At 44.3% G+C, this 27,132-nt stretch overlaps 1 protein-coding gene across 2 annotated transcripts in view; it reads right to left on the bottom strand.

The window, feature by feature from the left end:
- The window catches only part of RAB31 (RAB31, member RAS oncogene family), an 81,568-nt gene that overhangs the window by 15,342 nt on the left and 39,094 nt on the right, over positions 1-27,132 (bottom strand). The window contains exons 4-5 of one of the 2 annotated variants that reach the window (XM_027525552.1): positions 17,248-17,319; positions 16,248-16,354 (exon numbers count right to left, since the gene is read on the bottom strand). In XM_027525552.1, the coding sequence (XP_027381353.1) occupies positions 16,248-16,354; positions 17,248-17,319 (179 nt within the window). The remainder of the gene's footprint in view (positions 1-16,247; positions 16,355-17,247; positions 17,320-27,132) is intronic. The other variant, XM_027525553.1, reaches the window with a different exon arrangement.

Here is a 27,132-nt window from a genome sequence, read left to right as displayed (position 1 = left end):
GATGTTATCTGTAGCATTTTTGCCATACAGAAGTTTTTATATAATCAGACTTACTGACCATTTTCTTCTATGTCTTCTGAGTTTTGTATCATTATTAAATAGTTCATTCCAAGGTTATTTTTAAAGATTCAGCTGCTTTCTCTAACTTTTATGGTTTTGTTAAATTGCACTTAAATCCTTGATCCATTTTGAATTTATTTTCTCTCATTTTTCCTAATTATCACCAAACCATGTACTTAACTATCCCCTTTTTTGCACTTATTTAAATATCACCTTTATCATATACTAAATATCCCTACATATTTCACCCTATGTCTTAGATTCTGTGGTCTGTTCATTGATTTTCTGTCCATTTCTGTGACATGTTATATTGTTTTATTACTGAATCATTAAAATATATTTTAATATATGCTGAGATCAGTCCTTTCAATACTATTTTTGCCTGTTTATCTTTATAGGTGAATTTTAGGATCATTTTGTAAAACCCTCTCTAAAATGTTACTTTAAATTATTTGATGTAATTTTACCTGGAATCTCAGTGAATTCATGATTTAATTTAGAACAAACTGACATTTCTACAATACTACTCAGTTTTCCTATCCAAGGGAAAAGCACCTTTTTTATCCTACCTAGAACTGTAACATTTATCTATATAGGTCTAGCTCAATTCTTGCTAAATTTATTCCTAGGAATTAACAATATTTCAATTGATTATTTATTGTATATAAGTAAAGGATAGTTCTTCAGTAGATAATCTTAGTTTTCCTAATCCTGCTTGCAATGGAAGAAATGTACATGAAAATGAGGATCACATTATTCACACACCAGACTGGTCAAGATGAAATGATTACTATCTGCAGTGTTAGCGTGTGGAGAGAGAGGAAGGCTCAAACTCCGCAGGCAGGGTCACCATGTGATTCCAAAGAGTTCGTGGGTAAATGCAGAACAACCCAACCACATCTTCTAAGACGTTTTCAGGTGTCTTAGAGAAAGTGCACAAAAGTCTCCATTCTCCCAGATGAGTAAACACGTATGTTAAAAAACAAAACACTTTGATGCTAAAAACAAAGAAGCGAAATGACAAACATCTGAGGTTCCTGCTCTTCCCTGTCTCATGACAATAGTCATGAAGCTTCTCTAGATGTCTTCAGAGGATGCCGCCAGGCATCTTGAAGGGCGTCAGGGTCAGGTGTGTTCTACAGACCTCCGATCCCATGATAATTCGGGGCTTATTAGAAATGAATACCCCTGTGTCCAGACCTACTGAACCAGAATGTTTAGTGGGCTCATCTCAGAAACAGGCATTGTAGCAACTTCTGAATATCTTCTTACACTTTTGATAGTTTGAGAACAACTCTTGTAGAAGGTAGACTGTAAGATACTGAGTTTGATATTTTTGCAGTCTATGCGATTCATAATCCCAAACTATGAAGTCCAGAGTTTGGATATCTCTATTAAGATGATGACTATATACTCAGGACATATTAAAGTATACATTTATCAGACACCATTTTACAAGTGATAAAAGAACAATGGCCTCTTGAGCTATTACCAAAGAGCTAGTGGTTCTGGTGTGTGCTAGTGTGGACATTATATTTCTAAAATACCATACCAGCATTGAGCAAGCATTTGATATTCTGCCAACCACCTGGGATGAGACAGCTACCATTTCACTGAAAAATATCTGCCCTGTAAGTTTACTGTCTCCTCCAACCGTAGCCCCCTTCCAAGGTCAAGCTTATACCACTGACTCAGCTGGCCATGAGGACACAACACGGCACTATGAGTGGGAGAGGCTGTTGACTGTCTGCTGGCATTACTTTTTGCCAAAACCTCCCACGTGTTTAAGGCATTCTAGCCAAAAGCAATGGAAATCAAGCAACATCCCATCAAGACCCAGCAGAGGCAGGTTGCAGGCTGCTTGTAAAGGCTGTCATGTGCCCTGAAGTGGTCTCCGTCTCCCCAGCTCCCTCGAGCAGCCACTGAAATGAATAATCAAGGCTAAGTATGCTCCTGCCAGCTCATACTTTATCTAAATATCCAAGATATTTGTGTCACACCCAGAGAGGCAACCATTTTAGCAATAAGTGAAGCCGCAAAATCTCTTTTCAACATGCCAGTACTTTTAGATCCTCAGATTGGCTTATCTGTAAGGTGGAACTAAAACTTAAATGAACTTTTAAAAAAAAAAACAAGAATTACTACCTTTGCAATAAATATCTGATTGGACAATAACTCTTTTTAATGATACTAGGCACTTACAGTTAAAGCACTTGGCATGTGTACCCTGGGAAGGATTTCTGCTCCCAGGGGGCCAAGTCTGCTTGTTACTATGTGTCTGTAAATGCTATCCACCGGGCCACATTCCTGGTGTCAAGTTCAAACAAGCAGTGTCAGGTTCCTGCCACAGATTTAGATGGCCTGTTTTCTCATGGAAATGCCACAATTTGAATTGAATGAGGACTGAGCAGAAAACACAGGGTCTCAAGGGGGAGGCCTGGCCGTTTCCTCTGCCTCCTAGCCTCCTAACACGCCTTCTCCAGACAGAAACGTAGGTTAGTCCCAAGGGGCCAGAGAAACCACTGGAAAAGGTCGTTAGCTTGAAATTCTCTATCAAATCAGTTACCGTTTATTTTTCTCTCGGTAATTCAGAAATCACTGTTTCTCCTGGATCCTATTCTTACTTCTTAAGAGATGAACAAAACATGAACATCGGCTCTGGGACAGATGCTGTTGTTGTTCAGTTGCAAAGTCATGTCAAACTCTTCGCGACCCCATGGACTGTAGCACGCCAGGCTTCCCTGTCCTTTACTATCTCCCGGAGTTTGCTCAAACTCATGTCCATTACGTTGATGATGCCATCCAAACATCTCATCCTGTCGCCTCCTTCTCCTCCTGCCCTCAATCTTCCAGCATCAGGGTCTTTTTCAGTGAGTTCGTTCTTCCCATCAGGTGGCCAGAGTATTGGAGCTTCAGCTTCAGCATCAGTCCTTCTAATCAGTATTGAGGGTGGATTTCCTTTAGGATTAACTGGTATGATCTCCTTGCAATCCAAGGGACTCTAAAGTCTTCTCTAGCATCAGTTCAAAAGCATCAATTCTTCGGTGCTCAGCCTTCTTCATGGTACAACTCTCACATCCATACACAACTGCTGAAAAAACCATAGCTTTGACTAGACAGACCTTAGTTGGCAAAGTGATGTCTGGGACAGATACCAGGGTTTGAAGCTGGGCCCCACACCTTCTCAGCCACAGGACCCAGGTAAGTTCCTCAATCTGTGTCTCTGTTTCCTTATTGGTACGTTGGGAGAATGATGGTAACTCTTACAGGCAGGGCTGTGAAGATTAAGATAAACTACTCATAACAGTCTCTGGCACACAGTAAGCATTCAGTTCAGGTTGACAGTGATGACTCAGTCCACTATCTAAGTGAACAGTACTTAAGTAAATATTGTGCCATTTGAAAGTAACCACTGACATGGCTATAATTCTTCACAGAAGTTACATTTTGAACTCTGAAAGGTCTGGGCAATGTGCAAAGTGAAAGATGAAAGACTAGTATATTCTAAGAAAATCTCCAGGAGCAAAAGCTTGTCTCTGCTTAATTGTGTGTTAGTCGCTGACTTTTTAAAAAATCTCTCCTTCACCCCCTAAAGAAGGTTAGAAAGAGTACTGTGGTTTTGGATTAGAGTCAGAGGCATCAGTATAAACTTATGTTTATCTTAATATAGATACAAATGAATGATTATAGAAATAATTATAGATACATGTGAGTGTATACTCCAGTTAGCATCCATACACATATTTCCTAGCTCTGTTTACCTAGACTCAACAACATTCCAGTAGCAATGAGCACAGTCATCCCAGATCTTGGTTTCTAAATACCCTTTTCCAGTAGAAGCGACAAGAGCTGCTTGGAGAAATGGCTGAGTCTAGAGCTGTATCCTAAAACATACAAGATGAGTCTGGAACATCTCCTTGTGCCAAAAAGTAAGGAAGTGCTAAAGAACCAAAATGATGGGAATTTGTTAAAGGAACACAGAAGCAACAGAAAGGGCTCCCAGTGGCCAAAGTTGGAGCAATTTGAGCAACAAGTTAAGTAACACAATATTGCACTATAACTTAAACTATATATAAATATCTGTGAGTCCACACTGATACAGATAAATGACGAAATAAAAAAAATCAGGGAGGGGAGACGAATTTCACCTGCAGAAGAATTACAAATAATTTATATCGGGACTCCTCCCTCAAGGAGGTGGGGCACAGCCCCCGCCCTCAAGTGTGGGCTGTGCCCAGGGACCGCCTTCCAAACAGCAGGGGAGGGTAACTTTACAGCCACCACCTCGGCCAGGAGGTCAAGGTCCACCTCACCAGGGATGTTATCGTGCTGGTAACACAAACCCTTGCTTAACTGGTAATAAAGTCACGAAAAGAGCACTTTACTTCTGTGGTCTTCTTCCCCTAAACACATGCCCGCCCCCAGTCCAGTCACAAGAAACACAGCAGACAGATCCCAAAGGAGAGAGGTCCAAACTACCTGACCAGTACTAAAAACTGTCAAGGTCATCAAAAACAAAGTAAGTCTGAGAACCTGTCCCAGCCCAAAGATCCTAAAGAGACCTGGCAACTGGATGTGATACAGTGCTCTGGATGCGATCCCAGAATAAAAAAGGGATATAAGGGGGAAGGAGTGAAATCTCAGTAATGTATGGACTTTAGTTAATAATAAATTATCAATACCATCAATAAAGTTAATAAAAGTATCAGAAATGAAGAATCAATAACTAAGGAATATAGGTGTGAAAAGAAGAGAAGCGAAAAGTAAAGGAGAAAAGGAAAATTACACCCATTTGAATGCGGAGTTCCAAAGAATAGCAAGGAGAGATAAGAAAGCCTTCTTCAGTGATCCGTGCAAAGAAATAGAGGAAAACAATAGATGGGGAACAACAGAATGGGAAAGACTAATTGCTTCAAGAAAATTAGAGATACGAAGGGAACATTTGATGCAAAGATGGGCTCAATAAAGGACAGAAACGGTATGGACCTAACAGAAACAGAAGATATTAAGAAAAGCTGGCAAGAATACAAGGAAGAACTGTACAAAAAAGATCTTCATGACCCAGATAATCACGATGGCATGATCACTCATCTAGAGCCAGACATCCTAGAATGTGAAGTCAAGTGGGTCTTAGGAAGCATTACTACGAACAAAGCAAGTATAGGCGATGGAATTCCAGTTGAGCTATTTCAAATCCTAAAGGATGATGCTCGGCAAGTGCTGCACTCAATATGCCAGCAAATTTGGAAAACTCAGCTGTGGCCACAGGACTGGAAAAGGTCAGTTTTCATTCCAATCCCAAAGAAAGGCAATGCCAAAGAATGCTCAAACTACCGCACAATTGCACTCATCTCACACACTAGTAAAGTAATGCTCAAAATTCTCCAAGCTAGGCTTCAGCAATATGTGAATCGTGAATTTCCTGATGTTCAAGCTGGTTTTAGAAAAGGCAGAGGAACCAGAGATCAAATTGCCAACATCTGCTGGATCATGGAAAAAGCAAGAGAGTTCCAGAAAAACATCTATTTCTGCTTTATTGACTATACCAAAGCCTTTGACTGTGTGGATCACAATAAACTGTGGAAAATTCTGAAAGAGATGGGAATACCAGACCACCTGACCTGCCTCTTGAGAAACCTATATGCAGGTCAGGAAGCAACAGTTAGAACTGGACATGGAACAACAGACTGGTTCCAAATCAGGAAAGAAGTACGTCAAGGCTGTATAATGTCACTCTGCTTATTTAACTTATATGCAGAGTACATCATGAGAAATGCTGGACTGGAAGAAGCACAAGCTGGAATCAAGATTGCCAGGAGAAATATCAATAACCTCAGATATGCAGATGACACAACCTTTATGGCAGAAAGTGAAGAAGTACTAAAGAGCCTCTTGATGAAAGCGAAAGAGGAGAGTGAAAAAGTTGGCTTAAAGCCCAACATTCAGAAAACAAAGATCATGGCATCCAGTCCCATCACTTCATGGCAAATAGATGGGGAAATAGTGGAAACAGTAAAAAATAAACAGACTTTATTTTGGGGGGCTCTAAAATCACACTGCAGATGGTGACTGTAGCCATGAAATTAAAAGACCCTTGCTCCTTGGAAGGAAAGTTATGACCAACCTAGACAGCATATTGAAAAGCAGAGACATTATTTTGCCAACAAAGGTCCGTCTAGTCAAGCCTATGGTTTTTCTGGTAGTCAAGTATGGATGTGAGAATTAGACTATAAAGAAAGCTGAATGCTGAAGAATTGATGCTTTTGAACTGTGGTGTTGGAGAAGACTCTTGAGAGTCCCTTGGACTGCAAGGGGATCCAACCAGTCCATCCTAAAGGAGATCAGTCCTGAGTGTTCATTGGAAGGACTGATGTTGAAGCTGAAACTCCAATACTTTGGCCATCTGATGAGAGGAGCTGACTGATCTGAAAAGACTCTGATGCTGGGAAAGATTGAAGGCAGGAGCAGAAGGGGATGACAGAGGATGAGATGGCTGGATGGCATCACCAACTCAATGGACATGAGTTTGGGTAAACTCCGGGAGTTGGTGATGGACAGGGAGGCCTGGCATGCTGTGGTCCATGGGGTCACAGAGCCGGACATGACTGAGCGACTGAACTGAACTGATAGATTGCTCAGTTTGGACAAATGTACCACAGTAATCATTGTAAGGTGTTAAAAGTAGGGGAAATGGGGCTTCCCTGGTGGCACAGTGGATAAGAATCCACCTGCCAATGCAGGGGACACTGGTTTGAGCCCTGGTCTGGGAAGATCCCACATGCTATGGGGCAACTAAGCCCCTGTGCCACAACTACTGAGTCTGTGATACGCTACAAGAGAAGCCACTGCATTGAGAAGCCCTTGCACCGCGCCTAGAGAGTAACCCCTGCTCTCTACAACTAGAGAAAGTCTGCATGCAGCAAGGAGATCCAGTGCAGTCATAAATAAACAAATTTTTTTTTTTTTACATAGGGAAAACTAGATGTGGGATATGTGAGAACTGCATACTAACTTTTCAACTTTTCTATGAATATAAGACTATTCTAAAATAAAGTTTATTTAGGCTTCCCTGCAAAGATGGGCTCGAAAAGGACAGAAATGGTATGGACCTAACAGAAACAGAAGATATTAAGAAAAGCTGGCAAGAATACACAGAAGAACTGTACAAAAAAGATCTTCATGACCCAGATAATCACGATGGTGTGATCACTGACCTAGAGCCAGACATCCTGGAATGTGAAGTCAAGTGGGCCTTAGAAAGCATCACTACGAACAAAGCTAGTGGAGGTGATGGAATTCCAGTTGAACTATTCCAAATCCTGAAAGGTGATGCTGTGAAAGTGCTGCACTCAATATGCCAGAAAATTTGGAAAACTCAGCTGTGGCCACAGGACTGGAAAAGGTCAGTTTTCATTCCAATCCCAAAGAAAGGCAATGCCAAAGAATGCTCAAACTACCGCACAATTGCACTCATCTCACATGCTAGTAAAGTAATGCTCAAAATTCTCCAAACCAGGCTTCAGCAATATGTGAACCGTGAACTTCCAGATGTTCAAGCTGGTTTTAGAAAAGGCAGAGGAACCAGAGATCAAATTGCCAACATCTGCTGGATCATGGAAAAAGCAAAAGAGTTCCAGAAAAACATCTATTTCTGCTTTATTGACTATGCCAAAGCCTTTGACTGTGTGGATCACAATAAACTGTGGAAAATTCTGAAAGAGATGGGAATACCAGACCACCTGATCTGCCTCTTGAGAAATTTGTATGCAGGTCAGGAAGCAACAGTTAGAACTGGACATGGAACAACAGACTGGTTCCAAATAGGAAAAGGAATACGTCAAGGCTGTATAATGTCACTCTGCTTATTTAACTTATATGCAGAGTACATCATGAGAAACACTGGACTGGAAGAAACACAAGCTGGAATCAAGATTGCCGGGAGAAATAACAATAACCTCAGATATGCAGATGACACCACCCTTATGGCAGAAAGTGAAGAGGAACTCAAAAGCCTCTTGATGAAAGTGAAAGTGGAGAGTGAAAAAGTTGGCTTAAAGCTCAACATTCAGAAAACGAAGATCATGGCATCCGGTCCCATCACTTCATGGGAAATAGATAGGGAAACAGTAGAAACAGTGTCAGACTGTATTTTTCTGGGCTCCAAAATCACTGCAGATGGTGACTGCAACATGAAATTAAAAGACGCTTACTCCTTGGAAGGAAAGTTATGACCAACCTAGATAGCATATTCAAAAGCAGAGACATTACTTTGCCAACAAAGGTTCGTCTAGTCAAGGCTATGGTTTTTCCTGTGGTCATGTATGGATGTGAGAGTTGGACTGTGAAGAAAGCTGAGCACCAAAGAATTGACTCTTTTGAACTGTGGTGTTGGAGAAGACTCTTGAGAATCCCTTGGACTGCAAGGAGATCCAACCAGTCCATTCTGAAGGAGATCAGCCCTGGGATTTCCTTGGAAGGAATGATGCTGAAGCTGAAACTCCAGTACTTTGGCCACCTCATGCGAAGAGTTGACTCATTGGAAAAGACCCTGATGCTGGGAGGGATTGGGAGCAGGAGGAGAAGGGGATGACAGAGGCTGAGATGGCTGGATGGCATCACCAACTCGATGGACGTGAGTCTGAGTGAACTCCGGGAGTTGGTGATGGACAGGGAGGCCTGGCGTGCTGCGATTCATGGGGTCGCAAAGAGTTGGACATGACTGAGCGACTGAACTGAACTGAACTGAGCTGGTGACTCAGATGGTAAAGAATCTGCCTGCAACGGGCAGACCAGGGTTTGATCCTTGGATCAGGAAGATCCCCTGAAGACAAGTTAATCGCAACCCACTCCAGTATTCTTGCCTGGAGAATTCCATGGATGGGGGAGCCTGGCGGGATACAGTCCAGAGGGTGGCAAAGAGTCAGACACAACTGAACACACACAGACTACTAAGTTTAAAATTAGCTATAAAAATAAACACTCCCCAATACACACATGGAGATTTGGGCCCCAACTCTCTCCTAATCTCCAATAGACCAGAACATACAAATCCACAGTCACACCATACACTCTCATGAAACCTTCTCTGCGGCCTACAAGTATCAGTTACAGAGATTCTGGGCCATATCAGAGGTCTAAGACCATTTATCAAGACTCATGATAAGGCTGTGATAATTAAATCAGAGGAGTATAGGTGTGACGGTGACTAAGCAGGCTGGTGAAACAGAACTGAGAGCCCTAAAAACAGACCTATGCACCAGGGCACGTGACATAGGACTGAGATGGAGAGACTGCAGATGGGAGAGAACGGACTTTACAACCAGCAGTGCAGAGACACATGGCCATCTACATAGGAGAACCGAGGCAGTGTATACAAAATCGAGGCCAAGTGACTTAAGGACAGACAGGAAAACAAAACTGCAAAGCTTTTCAAAGATAATCAACACAGGGAATATCTTCTTGATCTTAGGGGTGTGGAAAGATTTCTTAAATGACTCATCCTCCCTCTACCCTCCATGCCTAAAAAGGTATAAAGGAAAAAAATTGATTAATTCTCTTAGGCAGGAATTATAGACGTCTGATGATGTAAAAATATAAAGACAGTGAAAATATAAGACATAAATTTGAAGAAGATATTTCAGCATATACTATCAAAGATAGATAACAGATAGATAGATAGACAAATGTTGTTCAGCCACTTACTCGTGTCCAACTCTTTGCGACTCCATGGACTGTAGCCCCCCAGGCTCCTCTGTCCATGGGATTCTCCAGACAAGAAAACTGAAGTGGGTTGCCAGTCCTTTCTCCAGGGGATTTTCCCAACCCAGGAATGGAACCCATGTTTTCTGATTGGTGGGTGGATTCTTTACCACTGAGCCACCACATGCTATGAATAAGTAAGATTAAGGTAAACATCCCAATAGAAAAGAATGAGCAGGCTCTTCACACAAGGAGAAATCTCAATGGCCAATAAATAAAAATGTGCCGACTTGGCTGCTAACTGGGGAAAAGCAAACTGAAATTCTTATCAGCTGTCTCTCCTCGCCCTGGCGTCCTACAGCACTAAGGGCAGAAAGCACTGGGTGTCTCCTGCACAGCCTGTGTCCCCTTTGGAGAACCCTGGTGTCACCTTGGTAAAACTGAGCTCATGACTCAGCAATTAGACTCTCACACACTCGAGCCTAGAGGAATGCTTACACTTGGCACGAAGAAATGTGCAAGAATACTCAAGAAGCACTGTTCGTAGTAACAACAAGCCAGAAATCACGCAAATACCCACCACTGCAGGATGGGGAGACAAGCTGTGTTACACTCAGTTCAAATAGAACCGTGTGCTGGAAACAGGCAAAGTACAGTTAACTTTCGTCAGGAATCTCCCAGGGTGAGAGACAAGACATCTAAGACACATAGGTTATTTCATTTGTGCAAAGTTCAAAAGCAGGCAAGCCTGAGCCTATTGTTTAGAAAGGCAAACATGGGTGGCAAAGTACGAAGGAAAAAATCATGGCTATCGCAGAAGTCAGCAGCAGAGACCTGTGCGGGGAGGGAAGGGGATGTGATTGGAGAGGGAGGCGCACTCGCAGGTTCAGAGCTGTTCATTTTGTTCTTTAAAATTCATATGATTCTTTAAGATACACATAAATGTTTTATAGACTCTTCATTAAGTTGTTGCTGTTGTTCAGTCTCTAAGTCGTGTTGGATTCTGCAACCCCAGGGACTGCAGCACACCGGGCTTCCATGTCCTTCACTATCTCCTGGAGTTTGTTCAAACTCATGTCCATTGAGTTGGTGATGCCATCCAACCGTCTTTATAGACTACTTTATAACTGAAATGGAAAGCAATCCCAGATCATTGTCTGGGGAGGACAATCACCAATTCCTTCCTCCTGCTTGGATGAGAGATGCAGGCTCAGCCCCCATAGCACAGAAAATCATGCACCTCAGGGCTCAGAGCACACACTGTAACAGGGCAGACTCTACACCTCCTTATCTCACATGAGGAAAATGCTGGGTGTGTTGATTTCATTCACTCATTTCAGTTCAGTTCAGTCGCTCAGTCGTGTCCGACTCCTTGCGACCCCGTGAATTGCAGCACACCAGGCCTCCCTGTCCATCACCAACTCCCGGAGTTCACCCAAACCCATGTGCATCGAGTCGGTGATGACATCCAGCCATCTCATCCTCTGTCATCCCCTTCTCGTCCTGCCTTCAATCTTTCCCAGCAGCAGGGTCTTTTCCAATGAGTCAGCTCTTTGCATCAGGTGACCAAAGTATTGGAGTTTCAGCTTCAACATCAGTCCTTCCAGTGAACACCCAGGACTGATCTCCTTTAGGATGGACTGGTTGGATCTCCTTGCAGTCCAAGGGACTCTCAAGAGTCTTCTCCAGCACCACAGTTCAAAAGCATCAATTCTTCGGCGCTCAGCTTTCTTTATAGTCCAACTCTTACATCCATACATGACCACAGGAAAAACCATAGCCTTGACTAGACAGACCTTTACTTACTTATTTGTTTATACTGCACCTCGAGGCTTGTGGGATCTTAGTTCCTCGACCAGGGATTGAACCTGGGGCAGTGAAAATTCAGTCTTAACTAATGGACTGCCAGGGAATTCCCTGGGTGGGTTTTAAAACTTCCAGCATATTTCCACATCTTGTACAGGAGTGGTTTTTGACATTCACTGGCTTTTGTGCTTTTTGGTATTTGGAATAAATTGGATTTTTATCACCCAACATCTAAAGTTCAATTATTTGGTCTGTATAATTTTAAAGAAACACTTAGACCAATTTTGGCCCACTGTGAAGACTGGAATGAGCTTTAAAGTCAAATGTAAGAAGTGAAAGCAATTTGTGTATTCTTAGTCAAAAATATGTATTTCCAAATATATTTCTCATCTGTTAAAGCCCTTGACTTTCTCCCCAAACTTGAAACCACTGGTGCCTGGTGACTTCTGATGGGGCTGGTGTGTGTTTCGGGCAGTTGCACAGCGGGGCCGAGCCTGCACCATCCGGGCGTCAGCCCAGGCCCTCGGTCTGGCTGTTACACGGGAAGCTGCAGGAACCTTAGTGGCCCCCATGCCTGCCCTGAGGCTGGCAGGTAGGCTCCCCAGCTTTAGTTATTGGTGACTCCACAAAGCTCTACATTGAGAAGAAGCTGTGGCCACAGAGGCTCAGGAGAAGACAGAGTCATGACTGATGGACGATGGAGCCCCGGGTATGAGAGACACAAGCAGGCGGCAGGACCCCAGGGGATCACCACCCCGGCCACGCACATCAACCCAGACACTCCACACACTTGTAAGCTGTTTACAGACTGTCCACGTACCACCCACCATCTTCTCCCCATTCCCAAGCGTAGACTTGTCAAAGGCCCTCCCTCATGCATGCCTCTGTCCACTGTCTTCCCTTCCCGGAGTCGCCTCCTACCCAGCTCCTCCTGAACAGCCCAATGTGTGACACGTGGTATCCACAAGCCTTCCCCATCACCTCTGTGACTGTGGGCTTTCCTGTTCCTGAATCCGTTTGTCCTCCCTGCACCCGAACGCGGAACTTTATTAACACAGTTTTATCGCTCACTAGGCACCTTCTCGCTCTCCCACCCTGTGGCCCCCTTGGCTCCCCAAACAAAGGCAAGCGGTCTAACGAGGCACTTGCTTTTCTTTCCTTGTACTTCCCATAGTGCCTCCAGTGGGCTGAGTCGAGTCAGGGAGTTAATCCCATTTCAATTCCAGGGCACTTTCAAACTATGCCAGGCATAGCTCGGCACAAGGATTAAGAGGCTTACACAACCAACCAAAGTCTGTTAGGTGAGCCTGGTTCCCCCTACACACACACACACCCCCCAATCTATATACGCTCCTTCTCCAACTCCCAGTGAAAACCAAACTGTAGTCTCTGGCAATTACAGAAGAAGCCAAGTACTTGATTCAAGTAAAAGAAGGTCAAGCTCTAAATAAGGTATTGAGTGTAGATACTTGGCTAATGCCCCAGAAAAGTCGTACCAGCAGGCGGAATCCGGAGCAGCTGGACTGGCTGACCAAGAACTCAACTCTACTGCCATGGACAGGAATCAACAGCAGGTGCCCATGAGGTTCACAGGCCTATCACTTACCAGACTATTTATGTCTAGAGGGAGAAAGTTTATCCTTGGGGCAAGGACCAGTCCACCAGGCTTCCCCCTCCAGGTTTTCCTAAATGGGAGTTTTTATATAGTTCCCCTGTTGTTCTTTTGTACAGCATGTGTGGGGGGGGGGCGGTGGGGGGTGCACAGGGAGTGGTTAAATTCATTCTTTGGCTCAGTCTGTTTACAAAGCTTTAGTTCATCGTATACAACATATATAATATGCATGCATGTATGTGCACATATATATATCCACACACACACCACTGCCTAAGATTTACTTATTTTTTTTTAATCTAAATCCAGTTTTTGTGAACTGAAATTTTTACTGGAGTAGCTGTGGATTCACACAGAGTTACAAGAAATAATACCGAGAGTCCTTGTACACGTTGCCCTGTTTTCCCAAATGGCACCATTTTGCAAAACTATAATATCACCCAGAATCCTGACACCCACACTCCATCTCATTCAGATTCCCCTGGTTTTACTGGTGCTCCTCTGTGTGAATTAAGTTCTGCTTAGTTTTATCACCCATGTGGGTTTGTGTGCCACCCCCTCCCCCACAGAGAGGTGACAGTTCTAGCATCACAAGGATGTCCCTGCTGCCCTTCCTCCCCCGGCCCCCTACACATCATCCTGACCACAACCACTAATCCCTCTCTGTTTCAAAAATGGCTTCACTCCCCAAACATTATACAAGTAGAATCATACACCATGAAACCCTTGGTACTGGCTTTACTTACTCAGCTGTATTTCCCTGCAGGTTCGTCCAGGTGGCTTGCATCTGTTCTGTTTCTTTACATTGCTGAGTAGTATTCCACAGTGTGACACGCCTGCTGTGTCCACTGAAGGACAGCCGGACTGATTCTGCCTCTAACAAGGCTTCTATGAACACTCATGTGCCAGTTTTCTGTGAACCCACATTTTCATTGCTCTGGGATAAATGCCCCAAGAGTGTGATTGCTAAACACACAATAATTTCATGCTTGGTTTTAAAAGAAATTGCCCAACTGTCTTCCAGAGTTTTATATTCATGTAAATCACGTACCAATCACATCCTCTTCCTTGGCCACAAATGCTGTGTCATGATGTGGGGCAATCCTTCTACGGCAATTTAGAAACAGATAGAGCGTCAGGCCAGGATCTTTCAAGAGACCAAAAATGGAACAAACCAAATACCAGAGCTAAAGGCACCTCTGTTTTTTCACCATGTGGATACTAGTGAAAACTGAAAATGTTAGTCACTTAGTCATGTCCAACTGTCTGCGACCCCATGGACTATAACCCACCAAGCTCCTCTCTCCATGGAATTCAACAGACAAGAATACTGGATCCAATTGCCCTGTCCTCCTCCAGGGTATCTTCCCGACCAAGGGATCGAATCCGAGTCTCCTGCATTGCAGGTGGATTCTTTACTTTCTGAGCCATGAGTATCTTGCAACAAATTCCACTCTTTCCTGAAATTAATTTCAATTGGGTTTCAATTCCCTGTAATCAAGAGTCGTAATTCCATTCACGTTTAAATCATTTTCTGCTTAAACTGTCACCCACCAGTGTTCCCACGATCTTCAAGGCTTAGTTCACTGAAAGTCACACCTTTACCACAATCCGTGGTGTCGGCTGACAGCAGAGGCTTTCTCTCAGCAGAGCCCACCTCCATCTGCCCACCCCACCTCCTTCCAACAACAGAAGTGAAGGCCATTCAGCTGGGAATTCTAGATGATCAGGCTGTCTCAGGATTACAGTAAAGAAGGCAGAGCCCTAAACTAAGTCTAGAGAGTTAAAGATTTGTACCCTGAAAAACAAACAATTAAGTGGTGGTTATAGGTGTGATTATAAACCAACCTGATGCAATGTGATATAAAGCTTTTGAAATCCCAAAGAAACAGAGCAACCTGGCAGAGACTACCTTCAGGGTTTCCACAAGGTCTGTTTTCAATATTCATCACGCTTTGGTTTCATCATGTTTGGATTAGCAAAACCTGAAGTGTGGGTTGTGGTCTTTACGGAAATCAAGTACTCGCATTGCTGAGAATTAAATTAACCAGGGAAGGGAGACAATGCAAATTCACCGTTTCCTTTTTTATTTCAGTTTTATTTAGTAAAAAATAGTTTGCTTATCAGACTAGATAAAGCCACCATCACAGCTCTCGTCCACGTAATTTGGGTTCCTACAAACCTTCCTCCAGCAGAAGTTCAATATCCAAATAATGTTAATTTTAAACTACAGCCTTGACTTAACATGAGTAAGATGAAGCTACAGGACTGAAACAATGTTCATGATTTTTCAGAAAAGAAAAAACATGTGTATATACGTACATACATACACACACGCTTTAGGGTCCTATTTTCCTAACTGCTCTTTGCTCACAATGACTGCCCAGAAACAGCCAAGGCAGACACTCCACTCTCTCTGGGGGAAGCCCAAGTGTTCACACATGAGGCACCAAATTCAGATCTTGGAACAAAACAGTGAGCTCATACTGACCCGGCCACATCCTTTAAATTAAAGTCTGGAAAGAAAACGAACAGGACGTTATGGAAAATGTGAAGAATTCTAACACTCCTTCCCATATGAAAATGGTAATGGTGGTAACAATGACAAAAACAACAGGAAAGGTAACAATAAACAACAATAAGGCAATTCCCTGGTGGTCCACAGCTTAGGACCCCGAGCTTCCACTGCCAGGCCCAGGTTCCATCCCTGGTTGGGGAACTAAGATCCTGCAAGCCTCTTGATGAGGCCAAGTAAAATAAATATATTATTAAAAAAAATAAGGAAACCATTTAGCCCAAAGACATGTAGAGTCAGGAGTGTAACTGTGCTCTGTACAGGAGACTTGATGGTAATATTCATGAGTGAGTGCTCCCTCATATTTGCATTTCCCAATTATTTCCCCTCAACTCTACTCTGCTTGAATAAATAACACCTTGATGACCACAAGTGGATGACATGGGTTAAATGATGACAGAACAGACTTAACCACGTGGGTATGACAGCGTTTCAAGCACAGACATTCAAGGTGGAGAACATGAGCCCCACACACATCTTTTCAATTCCTCTCACCTGATGTCCGAGAGATCGCACTTGTTCCCGGCGATGGCCATCACGATGTTTTCCGGACCGTGTTCCTTCAGCTCTTTCACCCACTTCTTCAAGGTATGAAATGAATCCTAAACCAAAAGTGTAGTCAACCTTGGGAAAGACCCCTCAACCACACAGAAATACAAACCCAATATAATCCACTGAAGAAAAATATTTTCAGGGGGCACACACATACAGATGAACACACTACCTCAATCTTGGCACAAAATTTAGTATTAGCTAAGTTTTACTCACATAGGCTATAAAAGGTTTATGTAAAACATAAACTTGATGAAGATAATCATGTTAGTAATTTCCTTCTACAAATAACATTAATTTTAAATTAAAGCCCTGCCTTAACATGAATAAGATGAAGCTACAGGGCTGAACAATGTTGTTCATGATTTATCAGAAAAGAAAAAACAGATATATATATATATATATCTTTTTTTTTCCACAAAAGAGTTGGACATGACTTAGTGACTAAACAACAACAATAACCAAAGATGCAAAACTGAAAAATACTTTTCCTTTTCTTAAAAAAACTGAACATTCTGGAGAACAGTATTAGCAGGCATGACCTTAGCCCTACGAACAGAGAATCAATTTTAAAAATGAATGATGACTGTTGTTTAATTTAGCAAATAGATTTGAAAGGCTTTGCTACATGTTGTTGTTGTTTAGTCGTTCAGTTGTGTCTGGCTCTTTGAGACCCTATAGACTGTGGCCCACCAGGCTCTTCTGTCCATGGGATTCTCCAGGTAAGAATACCTGTGTGGGTTCCCAACTCTTTCTCCACTTGCTACGTATAGACGAGATAAACTCAGCATTTAGTGTTCATTCCCAGCAACCACTGTTGCACCGTACTATGCAACCTCATCCCAGGCTCCAGGCAGGACTCAGGCAGTGAAGTCCCTGCTTCGGTCTTTCCAGAACAGAGAGAGGCCATAAATGGCACCCGCGTTCTAAAGGGGGCTCCTACCTGCTTGGTAATGTCGTACACTATGACAGCCGCCGCAGATCCGCGATAGTACATGGGGGCCAGGGAGTGAAACTGAGGAACAAGGGACAGTTTTAGGCCAAGGTAAGCATGTTTATACAATCCCACATGACCATAAATTTATCATTCTACATCAGCCCCACAGGATCCCTGGATTCCCCCGCAGGACTTCCCCAGGACTCAGATAATACATTTTCCTCCACCATAGCTCATACCCTTGTGATTTACAGACCGTGAAACTCACTCTTGGGCCTGGCCAAAAGTAAATGTTATTATCAGTGTGGCTATCCTAGGAATTTTCTTTTCTTTACTGCTCTTTGCTTATCTTATATGATGGACCAGGACAATCTCATTAGGATGATACAACAATAAGATGTCTACTAAGGACACAGATCACACAATCTGGGGCCAGCCTCTAGGGAGGAACACCTCAGCTGGGGCACCTCGGCCTCTGCCCTCCGGGCTGGGCAATTCCTACAAATTCTCAACAAACGGTGAGAGAGATGAGCTTCGCTCTAAACGTGAACAGAGCAATCATCGCTGGTCAGAACCACTGACCCCCAAGAACCACTTATCCCCAGGTAGGATGGATACATATCGCGGGGACACACACAGATTTTATGTATATTTTGAAGAATATACTTTTAAACATATTTGAATATATCTGAAGAATACTTCACAGAGGGGTTTTGAAAGACAATGAGAAAAAGATAACAGCTCAATAGAAAAATGAACAGAGGATATAGATAGATGAATCACAGAGGAAGAGTTATAAATTGCCAATAAATATTTTTAAACATGTCTAATGATAATAAAAGAAATGAAAACAAAAGCAATGATGGACTATTAATTTATTAAGTATTAAAAAGTCATCATAACTGGAGTTGGTGTGGCTTTGGGGAGGGAGGCACTTACTCATCCACAAGAATGTATTTAAAGATGTGACTTCCGAGGGAACTCCCTGGTGGTCCAGTGGCTAAGACTTCACAGTCCCAATTCAGGGGGCCCGGATTCGAGCCCTGGTCAGGGAACTACATCCCGCATGCCGCAACAAGGGGCCCAGCACACCACAACGAAAATCCTGTAACCTACTACTAAGACCCAGCGCAGCCAAGTAAATGAATAAATAAATATTTAAAGGAGAAAAAATAAAAAGAACTGCTTACGGAAAGTCAGACAAAGACAAGTATCTTATGATATCACTTATATGTGGAATCTAAAAAAAAACAACACAAATGAACTTCTTTACAAAACATAAACTGACTCACTGACATAGAAAACAAACTTACGGTTACCAAAGAGGAAAGCTAGGAGGAATAAGTCAGGAGTTTTGGATTAACATATATACACCATGCACACAGGCTAAGTTGCTTCAGTCATGTCTGACTCTTTGTGACCCTATGGACTGTAGCTTATGTGATTAAACTTATGTGTAGCTTATGATGAATCTATGTGATCCTCCAGGCAAGAATACTGGAGTGGGTCACCATTTCCTCCTCCAGGGGTTTTTCCCAACCTAGAGATCAAACCCACATCTCTTGTGTCTCCTGCATTGGCAGATGGATTCTTTACCACTGGTGCCACCTGGGAAGCCCCATATACACACTACTATATATAAAACAGTAGATTCAGAGGGATATGTGCTTGCTAAGTCGCTTCAGTCACGTCCGACTCTTTGCGACCCTGTGGATCATAGTCTGCCAGACTCCTCTGTCCATGGGATTTTCCAGCAAGAACCATCTCCTACTCCAGGGGATCTTCCGAACCCGGGGATCAAACCCATGTCTCTTATATGGATTTATATATACGTATAAAAATCACTTGGCTGTACACCTGAAAGTAACATAACGCTGTAAATCTCCAATATGAAATAAAAATCAAATTTAAAATAATAAAAATAAAAGCAGCCATATTTACTAGAGAGTCGGGGTTGGGGGGAGCAGGGAGGGGAGGAAGGACAGACATTTTCCCAGCAAACAATAAAACCATCATTTGTTTACTTCCTGAGCAATGCTTTTCACTGAACCAACACTGGCCAAGTTGAAATGATCCTATCTGGAAACTGGACGCCATGTCCACTCCCGAGGTTCCCCTCTACTGCAGGATGTTAGCACGGCCTCACCAGGCCCCTGTCCCAGCCTCTGGCCCTCGGGCAAGTCTCCACTCCATGAGAAGCTGCCCTGCACCCGTGTGGTTTTCAGAAGGGGGCACATGTTACACGGAGCTCAGGATGGACACAGGAGTTCCCAGCAGGAGGGCCCTGGCCACTGACCATGACTCACTGAGGACAGAGCTTTCCATCAGCACTGACTACCCAGCTCTGGGCTGTCCTTGTCAGCCCTCAAACATCTATTTTTAGTCCATTTTTTGGCAACCCACTCCAGATGCAGAAACCAAAATCAGAATCCCTGCCATAACGGAGGAAAAGGCCATGTATTTGCTAGACATTCCTGCTTTGCTAATGGAAAGGAATAAAGTGTCCCTGCAGCCCAATTACATAAAATGCCCATTTTTCCAAAACAGCCTCCATCTAAGAAAAGTCCACTTAAACACTTGAAGTAGGAGAGGCAGTACCAAATGTACATCTCGAAAATCGAGACACTCGCGAACTCAGACACAAACTGTGGATCTTCTAAAATTGTTCTCAGCAGTAATGCCATGGAGTGAATCTGGAACAGTCACTGGTCTACAGGTCTCATGAATTATTGATTAGAGCTTTCTATATAATGCATTACTTGCTGTTTCCTTCCTCCAAATGGAAGCATTTTGAAATAAATCCGGGGGTGAAGCCACTTCAACTTTATTGCCGGGGACTTGGGGGTTTTAAATGAGCTAAAGTTCGAGTCTCAGTTCTAAAACCCAATAACGCATTGACCAAAGGATGTTTGTGGAGGACAGAAAGATAAATCACATCTCGCCTACAATGTGTATGCTTCCCCCACAAATATAAAACAAAGGCACCACAAACAGCCTCAGTATTCAACATGACATCATTCCATTTCCATGAGGTCGGAATTAAGACTGATGAAACACTTGAGTAAAAGATTCTTCTAGAAACCAAGTGCGCAATCACAGGAGGTTGACAAAACTTATCAAAACAACTCACCTTGAAAGGTTATTTGAAAATCAGCACAATAGAGGTCAATTCGAAATCCCTTCCTCCCTAACTATATCTAGAATGCCACATTAAAGAGTTCAGATAACTCTCAGGTGACATTTAATCGTTTCGAAGAAGCACAGGGCGCCGAGAACAGACAAATGTGTTCGCTCAAAAGAAATGACTGTTTATGTCCGTGTATGTGTGTGACTGTGTTGTAACTGCCGGATGTCTACAGGGTGAGGGCAAGGGATTGCCCTCCTCTGAGCGTCTTAGACCCTCAGCTTTCACAGGTGCAAAGTGCCACCCACTTCCAGCAACCACCAGAGGGATACGTGGGCATGACCTTTCTGGAAAGCATCTGGACAATGTATTTACAAAGGCTTACCTACACTCCACTGGCAGAGGAATGGATCCAGAAGATGTGGTATATATATGGGCTTCCCGAGTGGCACTAGTGGTAAAGAATCCACCAGCCAATGCAGGAGACTAAGGGATGAAGGTTCGATCCCTGGGGCACACAATGGAATATTACTCAGCTATTACAAAAAGAACAAAATAATACCATTTGCAGCAACATGGACGGACCCACAGATTATCATACTGAGTGAAGTAAGTCAGACACAGAAAGACAAATCCATATGATATCATTTATATGTGGAATCTAATTTTTTAAAAAGATACAAATGAACTTACTTAAAAAACAGACTTATAGATATTGATAACAAACTTACAGTTACCAAAGAGCAAATGTGAGGGAGAGGGATAAATCAGAAGCTTGGGATAAACACATGCACACTACTATATATAAAGTAGATAACCAACAAGGACCTACTGTGTAGCACAGGAAACAGTACTCAGCATTCTGTGATAAGTAAGCTACATGAGAAATGAATCTAAAAACGAAAGAATATATGTATAACTGAATCATGTTGCAATACACCTAAAACTAAGACTACATTGTAAATCAACTCCAGTAAAATTAAAATTAAAAACAAGTCTTGAAACATTCGTACACTGTGACTCAACAGTTTCACTTCTGAAGGGGATGATCAGAGGTGGCCTCAAAGAAACCATAATTGGTTGGTTTAATAGCTGGAATACTGGGCAGCAATTAAACTCAAGTTTCTGAAAAATATTAAATGGCATAGAAATCAAGACGGCTCAGTATTTCCCAAGGGGAGTGTCCTGCAAAACACTGTGCCCTTGAAGTGCTTTTTGGAGAGAAAGGTTTCTTGGCCAAATAAGTTTCAGGAACTGCTACATACTAAAACTTTCGAACCATGTGTTGGAGAAGATTCTTGAGAGTCCCTTGGACAGCAAGGAGATCAAACCAGTCAATCCTAAAGGAAACCAACCATGAATATTCATTGGAAGGACTGATGGTAAAGCTGAAGCTTCAATTCTTTGGCCACCTGATGTGAAGAGCTGATTCATTGGAAAAGACCCTGATGCTGGGAAAGACTGAGGCAGGAGAAGGACAACAGAGGATGAGATAGTTGGATGGCATCACCGACTCAATGGACATGAGTCTGAGCAAATTCCGGGAGACAGTGGAGGACAGGGAAGCCTGGCATGCTGCAGTCCACGAGGTTGCAAAGAGTCGGACACAACTTAGCAACTGAACAACATATTATAATGCTTCCCTGGAGTTCACAAAGTATTATTGGTACATGAAAGGCTCTGAAATTTTCTATAATAAAGAAACTTATTTATTTTGCTTTCACTCAGAATTCTTTATTTTCTACCTTTTTTCAAGCAATATTTCTTAACATCTAGGGACCTAGTGAGTGTCCTGAGAACCCACTTTAGGGGCACAGGGTGAAGAGATCTCGACTCAAGACAGGGTGCTGACCTGCATCTGGCTCAGTACCAGTCTGGGTTGGGGTAGGCAGGGGTGGGTGGTGACAGCTAAGGTTTTCCCAGCTCTGTGAGGACTGAGACAGACTCTGGATGGAACTCTCGCCCCACTCTTGCCTCACCTGCAACACAAAGCTCCCTTCATCCCATTCCACAGTGTTCTGTGTGCACACACGCACAGTCAGCACACAGTGGAAAGAACCATTCCAGGAAACCCAGTCCTTTAGACCACCCAGTCGACTTCAGGCAGAATTTCTTAACATGGGTTTGTGGCATCATAAATTCCGTAGAAGCAATGTTCTGCATGTCAAGAAGGAGCAGTGATGGAAAATACATGAAGTTTCCTAAAAAGGACCAACCCCAGCTGGGCTCTGCCTCCCGGGTGAGAGTCGCCCCAGCCGAGGGCACTGGCATCAGGCCCACGAGCTGCAGGGCTCAGTTGTCTGAGGATCTCAGAGAGCGCTGGTCCCTGTGTGATGCTTTCATAGTCCGGGGGCCCGTGCCACTCTGTCCTGGGGGTGGGGGCAGCACACAAGCAGAAATCCTCAGCCTCCCCCAGAATGCCAGGGCAGTGGGCAGTCTAGGGCAGAAGCCAGAACATGTCCTGAGGTCCCTCAGGATTCAAACAAAGGGGGAAGAGGGGGAAGGGCATTCCTGACATTCCCGACATTCCCAGCTGGCAGAGGCTGAATGGAAAAACCATCACTGAATGTACCTTCTGTGCCATTCAGAAGAAGGTTTCTGAGTTTTACACAGACCCTCTCTCTCCACAGAAAGCAGAAAGGCCTATTTAATATGCCTACTCAGATGTCCTAAAAACCCAATAATAAATAAAGTTGAATAAAAAAACCTATCAAAATGGCTGTTTCTGAATAATGCCATTACAGGCAAATCCATCACTTGTTTTCACGGTTCCTGAAAGAACTCTTTTAAAATGTTAACTGTATACATTATGTTTGCAATGAAAAGGGATTTTTTTCCCCCTTTACTTTCTTTTTTCTTTTAAAGTGCCAATGCCAAAGGATTTCCTCAGCATTCAGGAATCACATCCACAGAGCTCGCCCCTCCTCCATTCACACCTTTTCTCAGCTACCGAATCCACCCAGAACCTTCTGTAAACCCCTGTTTGGGCAGGAGCAGGAACTCAACAAACTTTCAGCAATGAAAGAGCCAATAACCCTGTGTGGATGGGCAGGCTAGATGGTGGTGGTGGGGGTGGGGGGGTGTCCCATTGTACAGATGAGAAAACCAAGGCTCAGGATGATTAAGCAAACTGCCCACAGACACACAGCTCTTAAAAGTCCTTAATGTAGGTCTTCTGACCCCAAATTCCACTCTTTTTCCACGATTCAGTTTCTTCTCTGAAATGAAGCATCACTTTCAGAGGTGTAATGAAATATGGGCTGGCACTAACTTTACTCATTCATTCAATACCCATCTACTGGACATCTGGTACATGACAGGGCCATTCTAAGCGATGGAGACAGAGGGTCAGCAGGTAGGACAATAGTCCTCCAAGATGTCCACAGCTTCATCCTTGGACCTGTGACCTCTTACAGCACAGGGCGGCCGGAGGTGGGCAGCTGGTCCTGGGAAGGGAGGTTATGCCGGGCTACCAGTTTGGGGCAGTGGCATCACACAGGGTCTTCCACATTCGTCCTCTCCGATGGAAGAGGGAGGCGGGGGAGTCAGAGAAGCTTGAAGATGCTCTGCTTTGAAGATGGATGTATGGGCCACAAGGCAAAGACTGTGGGCCGACTCTTCTCAGAGCCTCCAAATATGAACCTGCCAGCCCACAGTCCAGACCTGGGAGGCTGTGAACCCAGGTTGTTAGAAGGCACTACATGTGCATTACAACAGCCACGGGAAACAGAGACGGTGAAGACGCCGACAAACCCCTGTCCTTCAGAAGCGCTCACTCTCCTCAGAGTGGACGGAGGAGGTGGCTCCTTCAGGGCCGCTCTGAAGATAAAGTTCCCGCTCAGAGGACACACCTTTGTCCCCATAACAGGACATGCAGGGGCTCACAGACATGCTTTTCCATGCTACACAAAGTCTGTGTGTCTAACTTCCTTGTCAGGAACGACATTTATTGCTTGTATTTTAACCAGGGGTATGAAATCAGCTGTGTAAAAGGAAAAGAGGGAAAGCAGGGGAGGAGAGAGGCCGACCAGGTAAAGGGCATCTCAGGTTCTTAACAAGCACAACCCCAGCCGGGCCCCAAAGTCCTGCCTCCGGCCCCACCACCTGGGCTCTCTGCCCTAGGTCCCCTGAGAGTCACAGGAGGAGACTGGCCTTTAGCCAAGAGGTGCAGACCCTGCCTCACAATGAGAAGTCACTTATGGCATCATGTGGATGCATGCTAAGTCGCTTCAGTCGTGTCCAACCCTATGGACTGTAGCCCACTTGGCTCCTCTGTGCATGGGATTCTCCAGGCAAGAATAGTAGAGTGGGTTGCCATGCCCTCCTCCAGGGGATCTTCATGACCCACGGATTGAACCCACATCTCTTAAGTCTCCTGCATAGGCAGGTGGGTTCTTTACCACTAGTGCCACCTGGGAAGACTTTATGGCATCACATCCCAGACTAAAGACAAACAGAAAAAGCCCTAGGAGCCAAGAGTCTTCATCCAGAGGAGCCACATCAGTCCCCAGGAGGGGGAGATGCTCTCTGGGGAGCCGAGGGTCTGTCCTGGTGGGGAGGATGCCGGAGGAAGGGGCTGGGTCCCTTCAGGCCAGCTCAGGGTTGAGACCCCCCACCCCACCACTGCTCCTGAGTCCCCATTCCCCGTCCCCTCCCCCTTCCCAGCATTCCCATCCCACCCACCGAGGGCAGAGACTTTTCAGTGTTTCCTGAAGGACTTACTGGATTTATTTTTTCAGTACACGGACGTGTCTTTCCTCTTTCTCTCCCGTCGGCAACATTCTGACACCCAGCAGGACAATTCTGCACGTAAAATCTTATTTTCCTAAATGACGCTAACACCCCCACACAGAACAAACCCTGGGAGCCAGGTCAGCGAGCAGCTGGTTCTGCTCCAGCCCAAACACCACTGTCACACTCTTCTCCTCGGTTTCTGTCGCCAGGTCTCTGCCCCTCTGGGTGACTTTTCACTAAAAAGTGACTCTTGAGGCTCCCAGGCCCCATCGACAGCCGCTGCTCTCATTTAATAGCACATCTGCAGGCCTCTGAGCCATCAGCTTCACACACAACCTTCACCCACTTTTCCTTTCTGAGAGCCTTCTTGTGGGTGGGGGGATGGAGGGAGGGCATAGTTCCCTAAGTGAGGCCTCAGTCCACACTGTGGAAGCCCTGTTCTCTAAGAAGGGGCGTTGCATGGACCCCACCTCCTCCCACTGAAGGCAGACCCCCCTCCATGGAAGTCTGTGAGGAGGGGCCAAGGGTGAAGCCCCCCGCCCTCCAGCAGCGCTGAGAGTGTAGGCTCGGTGCTGGGAGCTGGGAGCTGGCCTCTCTCTCCAGGGGCTGTAGGGCGAGTTGGGGAGAAAACAAAGATCAGCTCTTTCAGAGACTGTAAGAGGCCTCTTTCTTCAAGGAGGCCTGAAGGTCAAACTTTCCTCTGACTTTAGCCACAGCCTATGAATAGTGAACCATTTTCCTGACCACGAACTCCAGGGCCCTAAGAAAGAAGGAAAGGGAGCAGAAGTTTCTTTTGATGTTTGGAAAGAGCCTGAACTTGACCTTGAACTTGCTGTCTTCGATTCTCTTTTCCTTCCCAAGGACTCATTCTGACCCAATATTGAGGCCACGGCTTTCTCAGCTGCACCCTAGCATCTGTGATTCCGTTATGTAAGCTTCCAAGTTATGGGAGATGGGAGGAGCTGAGCCCAAGAAGGGAAATGAGCGGGCTTGCCAGGTGGCTCAGCAGTAAAGAACCCGCATCTCAGCAATGCAGGAGACTCAGGTTCTGTCCCTGAGTGGGGAAGATCCCTGAGAGAAGAGAATAGCTACCACTCCAGTATTCTTGCCTGGAGAATCCCATGGACAGAGGAGCCTGGCGGGCTATAGTCCATGGGGTCACGAAGAGTAGGACACGACTTAGCAACTAAACAACAAGCCAACTAGGAAAGACGGACAACTACAACGATGACTCTAACCAAATGAAACAAAGCAATAAGATGATGTTCATTTTTTTCCCAGGTTACATTCTTAAAATAATGCTGCTCTGATGGATCGCATCAGGAAAAGGAAGTCTGACATTTTTCCTGGATGCTGACATTTTTAATGGAGTTATTCTATGGATTGTCATTGTGTTTTAAAGCAGGCACAGAAAGATTTGGAAGTATACATCTAGAAAGGTAAAGCTTCATTTCACATTGTAATATTCAGTAGCAATGAGGATACATTGGTCCCCAGTTGAAATGAAAGAACAAAAGAGGAAATCAGAGGAAACTCAGAAGGAAGGAATGAGTTGACACCCTGGCACAGAAGTCTCATTTCCCCTCACAAATCCTAACAATGGGAGCTGGGAAGACAAAGCTCGGCAGATAAATTCCCTTCTCTCCCCAGGGCTCTCTCTGAGCTCCAGTCCCTGAGAGCATCCTGCTAGAGGCTCTGCTGACCTACCACTGCCCCTCCTCACCCATCAGCATGAAGCAGAAATCAACAGGACAACCCCTGAGAACAGGACAGGGTGAACACCCCAGGAGCCGCCTCCAAGCTCCGACAGGGCCCTCTTCTCTCGAAACAACCCCCCAGTCAATGCACAAATCTCAAAGACAGTAAGCTTTTAACAAACTGGATTCAGCAATCAACTGGAAATGGTTACACTTTTTTAACCATTTTTTTTTTTTACAGAGGCACTTGATGGATTACCATTTGCCACTGAAAGAACTGGAGGATGCCCATCATACAGGGCTGAACTAAAAGCAAAAGACAACATCTCAAGAATG

This window comes from Bos indicus x Bos taurus, chromosome 24, assembly GCF_003369695.1.
Source record: "Bos indicus x Bos taurus breed Angus x Brahman F1 hybrid chromosome 24, Bos_hybrid_MaternalHap_v2.0, whole genome shotgun sequence".
In the NCBI taxonomy this organism is placed as follows: Eukaryota; Metazoa; Chordata; class Mammalia; order Artiodactyla; family Bovidae; genus Bos; species Bos indicus x Bos taurus.
This window is presented reverse-complemented; position numbering and strand designations above follow the sequence as displayed.